A 14,144-nucleotide genomic window follows, 5' to 3' on the forward strand; every position below is an offset into this window, starting at 1 on the left:
TCCTTCTGAAAGGAACACAGGGATGTTAGCCTTTGCAGACCATTTACATGCACACAAACCTAACTCACTACGGGAAAGGGAAAGGGAAAGGGAAAGGGAAAACCCCCAACAAGGCATAGTAGGGCCTCTTTAAAATTCTAGAAAAGTACTGTGAATAATGAGAGTAACAGAGTTCTATTCGCTCTGGCCCTAAAGACTGAATTGAAGAATAGTTTCTATACGTTAGCTTATTTCTGTCCTCACAACTGCAGTAGGAAATGAAATACCTGGTACCAAAAACGGTTAATAGGGTTAATATTTCTATTAATAGCAGAATAGAAATAGTAATAGTGAAGTTTCTATAGCCAACAGTGTGCCTTTTCCTCCTTTCTTTAGCTGTTACTTTCAGCAGGCAGCTAAATGAACGTGCAGTGGGTAAATAGTGTTAGAGAACAATGTGCAGGCATCATGAAAAGCCAGAGAGAGCCTGCAGCGCTCCTGAAGCGGGGGGGTGGGAGATCAGCTACTGTTTTCAGATGATTGGCCCGTGGGCCACAGGGAGGAAAGCCAGAACACTGCTTCAGCAAGCTCTGCCTATTCAGAAGCCATGAGTCAGCAGAAAGCAGCGTCCTCTCTGGCTGCTGACACACACACACACACACACACACACACACACACACACACACACACACACACACACACACACACACACACACACACACACACACACACACACACACACACACACACACACACACACACACACACACACACACACACACACACACACACACACACACACACGGCTCAGGGCTGTGAGACAGACAGACTGCACGCTCAGCTGTCTGTGTTGGGGCTTATGTACTAAGGCAGTGAAATTAATCACAATGGACAGACCTGCCTGCAACCATATGAGAAGCTCCTTTCTATCTATATATGCTTTTTAATATCCATCTGTACATATATGTTTGTGTAGTCAGATAACCTTATACACATATCTTACAGTTTATCACAATTCACTACAATAACCCTGCAAAATTCCTCTTGTGTCTTTCTGCTGTTGAAATATATGTGAGGTGTTCAGGTTACCATAACATTGCTACATTTAAAGATAATTTACTATGCATTTCCAACACACTAATACTGTAGGTGTTGGACCACATTACATTATTAATGACAATTAATGCAGTTATGATAATTAATGATGTATCTATTATTTGTTAATAATACAAAATAATTATGATTGTCTTTTTTTATTTTTTATTTAATTTTTAATTTGTGGATTAATTTTGTATTAATTATTAATAATAAACAGTCCAGGAAGAGGCAGAAAACATACTGGGCTTATTTCCGACTTCACAAAACGTATATACGACTCCACAAAACTGCACTTCAAAATCATTCTTTTATTTTAATATTTTCATTTGTGTTAATGTTTCATTATTAAATAAAATGTCCATAAAAAAAAGGCAGAACTTTACACTTTAAATACTTGTTTTTAAATACCATTGAATTGAATTGTTATTGGGATATTTAACAAGGTTATTGCTTATTGCTATATGCAGTAAGTATATCCTCATGTTATGCAGACCTAATACTTTGTTCCCGCAGCTTCTTACCCTCTATTTTGTTTTGTGCAGGGTGCTAGAGGGAGTGATGTCGGCAGACGAGGAGCGGGATGGAGAGGCGGCAGCGCCCCTGTACGTGTATGAATCCAAGGTCCACTGTGCCAATGTGCTGTTGAGCCTGGAGGAGCAGCGGCGGCAGGGCATCCTGTGTGATGTCACAGTGCTGGTGGAGGGCCGGGAGGTCCGTGCTCACAGGGCCGTGCTCGCCGCCAGCAGCCGCTACTTCCTGCAGGCCCTGCTGGGGCACAATGGGACAGGAGAGGTGGAGCCCATCATTAACCTGCCAGACAAGGTAAAGGGCCACAAAGACAACACAGAACACACAGGCAGTTCCACAGGGATGGTTCTGAGGTCATTTTGAAGAGAAATGGTGACGGGACACTCAAACTTTGACTGGGAAAATAACATTTTGTAACACAGGGTCATTAGCTGTGGGCTTTCTTTAGGGTACTCATAATACACCTTTTCCTCCTTGCCCTATCAGCACATCTCCAAGGAATAACAGTTTAATATGTTCCCTGGGCAGCATTGGACATTCTGTAGGGACTTGGCTTGGGAATAAGTGCCAAATAGAGAGGTGCCTTTTCCCTTCCTGGGCACAAGGCAAGACACTACAAACCAGCAACTTACTGCATTATATAACACAGAAGGTAAAATAATCAAAGTTTTAATGAAATGGAAAAGAGAACTGGACCCAGTACAGATCCTTGGGGCACCCCACAGCTAACATCTTTGGAGCTGATCTGGCATCATCAATGCAAAGACGCTAGTCTTTTAAGTAGGCAGACAATCATTGTAGAGCAGTGCCACTGATACCCACCCATGTCTCTGCTGGGTCCAAGAGGATATTATGGTCAGTGGTATCAAATGCCCCGCTTAAACCAGTAGAACAAGAATGGATTTTTGACTAGAATCAGCTAACATAAATACAATTTAAGACACTTAAGAGTTTCAGTATTTTCTAGAAATCTAGAGTCAAACTTTACTGTGCGCTTTGTCCATGAGTGACAATTAAAATGTCCAACTCTCCATTTCTATTTCCATAAGGTATGTGTTCAGAATAGTCTTACAAGCCTGCTGTCACAGTGAAGGCTGAGGGGGTGCACATTTTCTATAGTTCTCTCCTCAAATGCCTCATATGTAAGGCATGACAGAGTTTCCGTTAGCCGGTAATTACCGGACTATGACCGGTAAAATGTGCTGAAGACCGGCAAATCTAAATCTCTCCGGTCAAAAATAATTTCCCCTTAGCGCAATACCGCATCAGTTGCGCCACTTATGTGACAGACAAGAAGAGTCAATACGCTACATGCACAGTCACTTCCTTTCTAATGTCTGACATTTAATGTGGAGAAAGAGATTTATCCTCCTGAAGGGGACATTTTGACCCCTCATGTAAACAAATGCTTAATGCTGCATAATGCTGCACTATACTTTTGCCGCCACACCCCCGTTGCCAAGCAACGATTATAGGTGTCCTTTGATACTCAGACAGTCATATCATTAGCTAGAACTAGCTAGATCTGATCGATATGGACATAAATGCGAGTGAAGTCTAATCGGACGCGAGAGAGAGAGATCAGAGAGCAGATCAGCTGCTGCTGTCGACGGAGACACGCAGCTCTGCATGATCACAGCTCCGCCCGCATTGACGAACCGGTGGGCGGAGCAAAACACACACTTCAAGTTAGACCTAACACACTTACCCCTAGATTCCTCCGGGTCCGTCTGCGGCGCCGCGGTTTTGTTCCGGCCTCCTCCGGCGTCATACCCTACCAGGCACGTTTCAGAAGCATTTCAGAAGCGGAGCGTCTTGCCTGCTGGCTCGCAGTTTTTGTTGATTTGGGCATATTTCCTGGACAGGCTACTTTGTACAGACAAAGTTAATAATAACTGTAATATTCCAGTTATAAACGACATGAATCAAAGATGTGTTGCTGTATTTTAGTGGTAAAAAAATGCATTCATCATCATAATTATTCTATATATATAATTTACACAGTGCCTGTAAACCGGAGGAGAACGCTGGCATTTCTCCTCCTACTTGAAAGACTACGGAGGGATAGGGTCTGCAAAATTAGTTTGTGTGTGTGTATATATATATATATATAAATGCTATATATATGCTCTGAACGTTCCACTTCCTGCCTGCCCGACCTCACGTTACGGCTGTGCCGCGACAAAAATAGGATTCGATCCTAATTTTAGAGGAGCCCTGCGCCGAGCTGCTTCTGGGATGCTTCTGGGACGCTTCTGGGACGCTTTTGAGCCGTAACGCGCCACGTGTGGTGGAATAGCACCCATTGACTAGAGTGGCCGCGATCGCCGCGATCGCCGTGAGCACCGCGGCGCAGCCGTAACGCGCCCGTAACGTGCCGCAGACGGACCCGGTGGAATCTAGGGGTTAGCTAGTTTATCTACCTCTGGAACATGGCAAATACAGTCGGTGTTGTATCTGTGTCTGTATCATGTTGTTGTGAGTGTGGACGGAGCAGATACAACGTTAGCTTAGCCTGATCGATCCGATCTCCATTCAGAAAACACGCATTTTAAAAGGTTTTTCGCCTGCCGTCTTGTCTGCACACTTGTCAAAGCATTAATTCATGGTTTTTACTAACCGTTATCAGTATGTTGTTACTTCGGCATCATTATGAAACGTGTATTACAATTAAATCATGGTAAACTATGTTCATTTTGTTGTAGTTGGTTTCTACCACAGTATAGAGGGAGGGAAAGATTATTATTAGTGCGAATGCTGTTCACAGCATTCCACTATAGTTCTTCAAATCTTTATTCTTCTTATTTCAACCAATACTTTGCCGTCGAATAACTTCAGCATACTTTCAGCTACATAAACCATTCAAATATCAAACTATTCAGCCTTTTCAGCACATGATGGGAAACTTTCAACTTTTTCAAAATATTTTATACTTTTTGAAATATTCAGCTTTTTAAAGGGCCCATGTCATGCTTTTCCGGTTATTACCCGTCCCCTTGTGTGTTATGAAGGTTTTTATGCATGTAAACGGTGTGCAGAGTCACAAACCCTCAAAGTACACCCTGTAGCGAGTAAAACTCTAACACAGAAAATACCTCCCCAAAACGCCTCGTTGGAGATTCGTCATTGTCCATTTGATTCTTCCATTTCGTTCCGGGTACGGCATGATGTCAAGCCGTACCCGGAACGAAATGGACCAATCCGTGGAGCCGTTACGTTACGTCCGCGGAGCCGTTACGTTAAGCCCCCGCTGATTGGTCCAAATTGACCAATCCACGGACTTCCTCACACACACATCTGTGTGCAGGGAGCAGGCAGCTCAGCTGATTTCTCCTCCCTGGCTGCAGGCTGATAACAGACAGTTGGGATCGCGGCGAAATTCTCTCTGCAGACCCATTCTCACAGCGTTTATCAACCTTTTTCTTACTCAATATCAAGCCACACTTATTGTTTTTACTCCGGCTGTGACTTTGTGTGTGCTCAGGATGAGTTTGGCTGTGTTTGGCTGTGTATCGCTAACAAGGAAACAACACCTCCACGGAGCTCAGCGCGATTCACAACGTCCCGACCAATCAGAGCACACTGTGCTCACAGGGAGGGTGGGGGCTGGAGCTATTGGAGCTACAACGAGCCGTTAAAGGCAGAAAGTGAAATTCAGTGAATACACGTAGTTTACAGAGATGCTGTATGAGAAACCAATGTGAGTTTGGAAAATTGCACAATATAAATCTATTCTAGTAGACCTCAACAATGGAATTATGATCAGTGGAAATGGCCATGACATGGGCCCTTTAAACTATTTTCTTTACATGGAACTCAATGGGAGGAACCTTCAAATCCTCTTTTAACTACACCGTGCGCCAAATGCTACTCCTTCCACATACTTTCAGCTAGAGACTTCATTCCAACTTTAAAATGATCATAAGACCTTCAGCTATAAAATATTTTTGATATCTTTTACACTTTTTGAGATATTTAACTTAGTTTGGAACTTGGTAAAGAGGCCTTCTTCAGATTTTAACATTAGTGTGTATTGAGCAGCTCGTTAAGTGCTTTGATCTCAAAACAGAGTGGAGGAGTTCTTGAAATTTGGCCAAAAAAATGTTTTAAACCTGCCATAATTCCCAAACCCTACACTCCTTGGACATCATTTTCAATGACAAACGTAGGAAAACCTCTCCTACGTTGAAAAATGTAATTAAATTAAGAAAAAATATTAAGCAAAATGCCTCTTGAGGGCATGAAAAGACAAAAACTTGTCAAAAAGTCCACCTAGCTCCCAATAGACTCCCATGTTAAAACATTTCGGAACTTTCTTCAGAACAGAGAGAAGTAAACTCTAGACAAACTGCTCCCATCTTCACATTTCACACACAAAACCCCCCAAAAAACCATATATCAGTTCATTGGGGTTCCCTGATGCTCACAGGTGGCAAAATGGTCAGATAGAATCCTCAATGCATTCTTAATGGAACTCAGTGCTGCAGCTGGTAACCGTGGTGTTGCTGGGCAGATTGAAACCTTTGATCTCTGGGCTCACACAGGTGTTATGATTATTTGTTATGATTAGGTGCTCAGCACAGAAACAAACACTGACAAATAGACTGGACTTTAACAGACTGTCTCAGCCTATTCGTTTCTGTCTGATGGAGACTTCATACTGACTTCAACATGTTCCACATATTTTAGACATTATTGGTGACGTATGGTTTTAGTCTAAAAGTTTGCAGTCAAAATATTCCGCTGCTTTCCCAAGCCTTTTTACTTTCTTTTCTCTTCTTAATACACATTCATTCACTACTACTTACATCTGATATGTAACTCCTTCAGCCTACTTTCAGCTACAGAAACCATTCAACTATTACATTATTCAGCTATTTCAGGACATTGAGGACATTGAGGACATGTTGTTGTTTATACCTTTTTTAAACCTTTTCTTTTAAATATTAAGCTTCTTCACTATTTTTCCTACTCTTCCAGTTTAACATTTCACTTTCAAGTTTTCAACAAAGTCATTGCAATGCATTTGAGCTGTAACAATTTTGATTCAAATCATTTCACTTTTCTGCATTTCTCCGCTAAGTTCAGCAACACACTGACTTGGTCTCTGTAGCTAAAAGCAGCTACAGAGACCATTCAACTAATAACATATTCAGCTTTTTCTGCATTTTCAGCTAAATTCAGCCACAACTGTTCACAGTTACAGCATTCGCACACATTTTCTGCAGGAAATGCATTTTCTAGTTATTATTTATTATCCAAAGTTACTGTACACTTTTGAATAATGTAGTTAATCTACTATAATTAGTTTGTTTAATATAGAGTTGTTATGAATTTGTTTTAAAGCTCAATAAATAACAAAGAAGACCTTTGACCGGCACTTTTCTCATTTTGTCCGGAAGATTTAAATTTTAACGGACATGTTGGCCGGCAACAAAAAAATTCTAACGGAAACTCTGAGGCATGAATATAAATGTGGTTGTGGTTACTTTGCTGCTGTTTCCATTCAGCACCGCGGCTGATCAGGGAACAGTTCCCCGTGCCCCAGATCTGTCATATTGATTAATATGTCTGTGTGACTCCACCTTACAGTGATCACTCACACAGGCCTGTTCCACTACAAACCCCCCCCCCCGTATGTCTCTCAGCATGGCTTTATTTACCACGTCCTGTCTGCTGTCCGCTCACTCCTCTACATCATTTATTTTCAGGACTGAGGACGCTGCTGTTCTCTGTCCAGAGGGAATTGTGTGTTTCATGTGCACCTGGAAATAAAGTGTCAATTTAATGAAAACAATTATCTGTGAATTTCTGCCATATTTAATTGTGTGAGATGGTCTATCATCTGAATCTAGCCTCCTAATTATGATCCCATATCAAGATTGGAGCATTTAACTTTAAAAATCTAAATGTAGGTTAAATGTGTGTATTAGCTGAACCAAACATAACATGGTAGTGAAAGCAGTGCTCTGTTTATTTAAATGTAGAAGAGCAATACAAATATGTTGTCACTTATACAAAGGAATACAAATGATAAATAAACATGATCTCAATATTGATCAATATAATGGTGATTATCATTGTGGACATAATCATGCAGGATAATATGTATTCATTCCGTACACATGTAGTTGCATTTCACTTTTCTCTTGCAAGATTGAAAGTTAATGGTCATTAGTAATGACTCTTTGAAAAAGGTGTGTATATATTGTCATATTGTAAGATGTAAATTAATTCAAGTTAGATACAAGCTAGATTTAGGCCTGAGCATTATGACCAGCCCTTGATGTCCTAACAATATGTGAGTGTGAAGTTCAGATACTTTGAAATTATTGAGGCTTGAATACAAGGTCATATTTGAAAATGTAAAATGTGTCTCATTCTCTTTTTCAAAAGTGTAGGCTAAGTTGCCTGTGAGTCTAGCATTGGACATGTGTGCTATGATTGGGGTATTACTAGAGTTTTTGAGGGTTCACACATACCTTCAAAACTCAGTATTCAGATTGAGTAAATACTGGTCAGTCCCAAATGTTTGTATCTGTAATCTGGATAACTTTCCTCCCAGATGAACACAGAGGCCACATTTATAACTAGACTGGCATGCGTTAATTCTATCAAACAAACCCGTTCCATCTACCAATAAGGTTGGCCCGTAAAATTAACCATCTGGTGATTTGCGGCCTGGGAAGGAGTCAAACTTGAGGCCTGAATTAAAATCTCAGTCTGCGATGGCCAAGTCTACACAGGACGCACAGCGGAGCAGGACTTTAGCACTGGCACTGGTTACAATGTTTACACTACTGCGCAATGCTTGTGCTGGATATAAATTAACATTGACTCACTTGAAATTGTATATTTAAGGCACTGACATCTCCACCCTTGTCTCCTCTGCAGGTGACTGCTAAAGGTTTCGCTCCGCTGCTTCAGTTTGCCTACACAGCCAAGCTGGTTATAAGTCGGGAAAACATCCATGAGGTCATCCTGTGCGCTGACTTCCTGGGTGTTCACAATTTGGAGGACTCCTGCTTTCGGTTCCTTCAAGCCCAGCTACAGAATGACAGCCAACACGCCAGCAATGGCAAGGTGGAATACGATGAAGACATCACGGCGGACGATGCAGTTTTTTCTGAAGCGATATGCTCGGATGACTCTTCAGAGAACACGCAGCAGACCAATCACGTAGCAAGCACTGCGTCCCTTCCCACTGACCGTTCTCAATGTCCTAAATACAGGAACTATCAGTACCAAATCAGTGATAACAAGCACAATGGAGAAGACCATCATGGCAGTGATTACTCCAACCATACCTCAGTAAGTCCTGTGAGCTCACAGCTCAGAGACAACAGCACTGCTTCTCAAACTCTTCTCACCCCCTCCAGGATCAAAGAAGAACCATTTGGGTTTGAGGGAGAAGGGGATGAAAGGAGTGGTAGCAACCCAGAGTTGTGTACCGAGGAGGTGCTGGAGATGGAGCTGGAGGTGGAAGGGGATCCAGTAGCAGCTGAGCACTCCCCGGGCCGAGGCTCACCTTCTTCCTGTTTGCGCTCCTACCTCCAGAGAGGCGGCTTAGATCTCAGCGGCGTGCCCAGCACAACCATCCAGCAGCTACTCACCAACAGACTGACCCTCAACCACTACAAGGATCTGGTCAAGGACAGGCAGAGGGATAAGAGGGATTATATGGGTCGAGGGGACCATAAGAATGCAGATGGCATTGGCAAGAACATGGATAGACCAGTCTCCAAAGCCTCCTCCTCACAACACGAGGGGGAGCTGGACAGAGCCAGCGTCATTTTCTCTTCAGCAGCTGGAGAGCAACAGATGTTGGCCAATTCCTACATGGACGATCATTTCAGAGAAAAGGTCTCGACCCTGATGCAGGTAGAAGCTCCTTCTTCTGGTCGGTCCCGCCTCCCCTCCAGCTGCCCTGTTCCCATCAAGACATCAGCGCACTCCCCCCCCCCCTCTGAGCCCCACACCCAAACGTCCAGCTCCCGGTCCTCCTTCTCATACCCAGAGGACGCCGGCAGCGGTAGCTCACCTTTCAACCTCCCCCAGTTTGACTTCTCCACATCCCCACACTCAGGCTCCACATCTGGACTGTCTCTCTCGCAGAGGAACCCCCACAGCGGAGAGCTGCTCTTCTCTCAGGGTTGCACCAACATCAAAAGTGAACAGGGATTTGGTGCCAGTGGTGACAACTCCAGCGACGAGTCAGGCTCTTTCTCAGAGGGAGACAGTGAGAGTGGCGCCTCCAGAGTCTCCGCCCCTGAGGTTCGTATATCCTTTTTACTTTATCACCCAAGATTCTACTTTTGTTATTGCTAAAGGTCCCATGTCATGGCCATTTCTACTGATCATAATTCCATTGGTGAGGTCTACTAGAATAGATTTATATTGTGCAATTTTCCAAAATCACATTGGTTTCTCATACAGCATCTCTGTATAGTATGTGTATTCACTCTGTCCTAAACAGCTTGTTGGAGCTCCTGCCCCCCCCCCTCCCTGTGAGCCCACTGTGCTCTGATTGGTCAGCTCGCCCACTCTGTTCTGATGAGTCTACCACTACAGCGGAACATCAGTGTTTATGTGTTACAATGGCGTTAGCAACCAGAAAATGACCAGTAAGGACAAACAGATGAGAATGCTGCGTGGGGTCTGGGTGCTGTGGTGTTGGCGGGACGTTGCACGGCTCGGGGTTCATTTCCTGCTCGCTGCGTGGGGTCTGCGAGACATCGCGAATGGACACTGAAAGGGGGGGATGCTGAGGGGGCTGCAGCACCCCCATCTGCGAGGCTCCACTAGCACCCCCCCCCCAGCGCGTCACAGTTTCGCCACTGAGAGAGTATGTGTGTGTGCGGAGCTCCAAGGACAATGGGTCCATTTTGGTATGGGCACGTCACTGTACCCAGGAAGAAAACAATGGAAAAAGAGAAATCTCCAACGAGGCGTTCTGGGGCAGCATAGACAGGTCTTTTCTGTGTTAGAGTTTTACTCGCTACAGGGTGTACTTTGAAGGTTTGTGACTCTGCAGACCGTTTACTTTACATGCATAAAACCCTTCATAACACACAAGGGGACGGGTAATAACCAGAAAAGCATGACACGGGACCTTTAAGGTATTTTTTTGCTAATCTACCCTGAAAGCACAGTGAAAGCTATTCAAATATAAGAGCCGCCAGGGACCACAAGTCACAATGGCACTGATATTCCGATCATTCCTTAAAAGCTCATGAGTCAGATTTCTCTAAACTTCTTCATGAGTAGTCTGAGAGCAAGTGGAACAGAAAACAACAAACGTTATTCAGCAGTTCTTTAACCTGTTAACAACATCTTGCAAGAAACAGCGTCTGAGGGCTTCTTAACATTTAACAAACTATGAATGTGTCATACCCACTTAACGGGTACCTGACGATGTGAACCATTTTTACCGAAACAAAACACAAGTCTAACGCCGAACCTTTGAATTAGCACTAAACGAAAGAATGCTAACGCACTTAGCACATAACTCACGGTAGAAATATTGTATACTTCATCGGATCTGCACAAACTAGATACCATATGAAAGCTGCGATTCCACAGATTCCAATGGTATATGTATCATCACTGAGCGACCAAAGCTCGCAGCAGCGAAAGCCAGCAAAGACAACACACAACTCTACTTTACGGAGCCAAATCGGCAAATAGGTCTTACCTTTGCTGTTTTCTGATCAAAAGTTGTGTTCAATGACAATAAACGCATAAAGACGCTGCTGAAGGTTAATCCAATGTCTCTGTGTCACTTTGAAATGATTACTGATAATCCATCATCATATTTATGATCAATAAGCCTAGTTTTCAGTTTTCAGAGCGTAACGTAGCTTTCGGTTTGGGCAAACTGCGTGCGCATCACTCTCACTCCTCAATGGTAATGTGTAGGTGGATTTAGGAACTTCGCCTCGATTCTATTGGCGCTAACGGTTAAAAAGAGGTGTCCATCACCAAAATCGACCAATGGGTTCCAGAGAAACGGCAAATACACCCCAAATGACCCGAGAGGTGTTTTTTTCTTTCTAAACCTCTCTAAAAAGGTAAAATGTCACTTGTTTTGCATCAATCTTGATACAGGGTACTTATTATATGTTATAGTTTGGATTCCTAAAGCTTTTAGTCTCCGATCCCATCATTCAAGGGTGGTTTTCACTATAAGTAATGGGGTTTCTTTGGACGGAAACTATATAATTGACATTGTTTTACTATGTTCAATCTGAATTTACTTTATAATAAAAACATCTATATTGATTCTGACTCTTCTACATCCAACTCACAGGTGTATCATTGCTTTGAGAAAAAAGATTATTAATTTACCCCTTTTAGAAGTGAAGATACAGATGGAGCGTCTTATTTTGGACAGTTTAAAACGCGAGGGTCGTGATTGGTTCGTGCACGTTCCGTGATGGCCGGCCGGCCCCCAGTCTGACTTGATACCGCCCCCGTGATAAATACATTTAATTATTGTGAAGCCAGCTGCAATGGATCATTGATCCACCAGGGGGTGCAGTGGGGTTCCACACTGGAGTCATGTGAAATCAACTTCTTTGTTGTTAAGATCCATATGTCACGGATAGGATCATAGTCTGTGCTAAATAAGACATGTAATCATTTACAAAACATCACCATGTTGTTATTTAACAAAATAATGTTGTTTAGTCGAAAAAAACGAACGAGCCGGCTCTCCCGATTTTTAATCCTAATTTAATCATCATCATTGATGTTTATGTTCGCCGAATTGACATGAAATCACTGACAAATATGAATATTCTGTATTCAACTTCATTGAAACGATCAGGATGGGTGTTATTTTTCCCCACAATGACCAAGTCGCTGCAAATTATCCCGTTTATTACATGGCCACATTCTCAACAAAGTTACGTAACGAAACATTCTGTATTCCTTGCTTACTTCCTTAAACCTTTTCTCCTCCTTATCTCTTTCATGACTTTTTATTTAATGCTTTATAACAGCTGGAATAGTTCGTTTAGAACAGGCACCTCACTCGCAATCTGCTCCTCCGCAACGCCTCCCACCTACCTCCGGCTGAAATTATGAATGTACAGTAAGGCATAGTAATCATAGATAACACGGCAGGGTCCGTTACAGTTTGTTTTCATCTGATTTCAAATATTTCAAATGTCTGAAGTTAATAAATACATTCTCAGTGTTCAAGTCAATAATAGTCATATAAGAAAAGTACTGATCTAATAACAGAGATTTTATAAGGACTTTTCAATGTTCGACATCGCTCATGTGAAATCAACTTCGATACAGTAAACTGGATGTTGTGGTGCCGAGAGACGGGAGTCGGAGGCGGGGTATCAAAAGTACAAGCTAAACTTTTATTTAGCATCTGAACACACTTGTAAACAACTTCATGCCTGGGAAGCGAAGACCGGCGGAAACAGCTGGTCTGGTTCACTAAAATGTCCGTGCGGAACAATACCCCAACCCATAGATCCGTGGGTGAATAATGTCAATCACCACAATGTACAGTTTGTCTGGTACTAATGTGTAGGTTACTCTGAGTGACAAGCTTACAGTTAGTGAAGTAACACTTTTTTTTTGTGAGTCACGACCTGACTGTTTCATTCTAACATAACGGCCGCTCCGAATATGACTGTTTCCACTCGGACTTCAATACAGCAACACCATTGTTTGGTTTCCATGGTAGCGTGTCTCTTTAGTAGCGTGCACTCCTTTCCTGTAAATTACAGGTCCAGCCAGGCAAAACAGTAATATGAAATATGAATGTTAGTTTTTAACTGAAATGATCAAATAAAGTCAAAATGTCACAGTGTTTACAAACATTGACCATACCGTTCACCAGCCCCAACCCATATGTTGAATATAGCCTACTCTTTGTTTAAAACTAATTGGCCATCGGAATGTGTGTGTCCCAACCCCCCCCTGTGATATCTCTTCTCCAGCAGTCTGTAGGTTTGTGTTCGCATATTTATGCTGTCGCAGTTCCTGTTCTTTCTATCGCGCATTGCCGGTATGAAAGGGTCTGTGCCGGAAATATCAAGATAACACGGCAGGGTCCGTTACAGTTTGTTTTCATCTGATTTCAAATAAACAAAGTCTTGGCTTTCAGAATATTAAACTTGTTTCGGCAAATTTAGATGATAAATACAACTATGAAGCAATCGTGAAAGTGCAAAGGGGTCTTAAACCAAGAAACTAAATCTCATTGGCTGGTGTCAATTTCTGACAACGTGATTCGTTCAGATGCGTCACGTGGTGTGCTAAAGCACTTCCTGGTTAGCTTTCCGCTAGAAATTTAAATCTGAAAATGGCAAAATAACGGAGAAAAAAACGTTCACAGAGAAGACGACAACAATTGTCACTTGCACAAAGCAAGGTTATACAAAAAACAAATGACCCCGAACATGAAATACCTTCACGGAGTGCGTCGATGCGCAAGCTATCATCCAGATAACAGGAGGGTTTAGCTAGCGTCACACTGCAATCTTTAAAGGTCGTTTTCTCAAAATGAGTTTTTT

General features: G+C 42.6%; 1 protein-coding gene across 1 annotated transcript in view; it reads left to right on the forward strand.

The window, feature by feature from the left end:
* bach2a (BTB and CNC homology 1, basic leucine zipper transcription factor 2a) overlaps positions 1-14,144 on the forward strand; it is a 60,327-nt gene that overhangs the window by 35,707 nt on the left and 10,476 nt on the right. The window contains exons 2-3 of the mRNA XM_034135287.1: positions 1,620-1,899; positions 8,500-9,879. Of these exons, the coding sequence (XP_033991178.1) occupies positions 1,636-1,899; positions 8,500-9,879 (1,644 nt within the window). The 5' untranslated portion in view covers positions 1,620-1,635. The remainder of the gene's footprint in view (positions 1-1,619; positions 1,900-8,499; positions 9,880-14,144) is intronic.

Source organism: Trematomus bernacchii, unplaced genomic scaffold (assembly GCF_902827165.1).
Source record: "Trematomus bernacchii unplaced genomic scaffold, fTreBer1.1, whole genome shotgun sequence".
Classification (NCBI taxonomy): domain Eukaryota; kingdom Metazoa; phylum Chordata; class Actinopteri; order Perciformes; family Nototheniidae; genus Trematomus; species Trematomus bernacchii.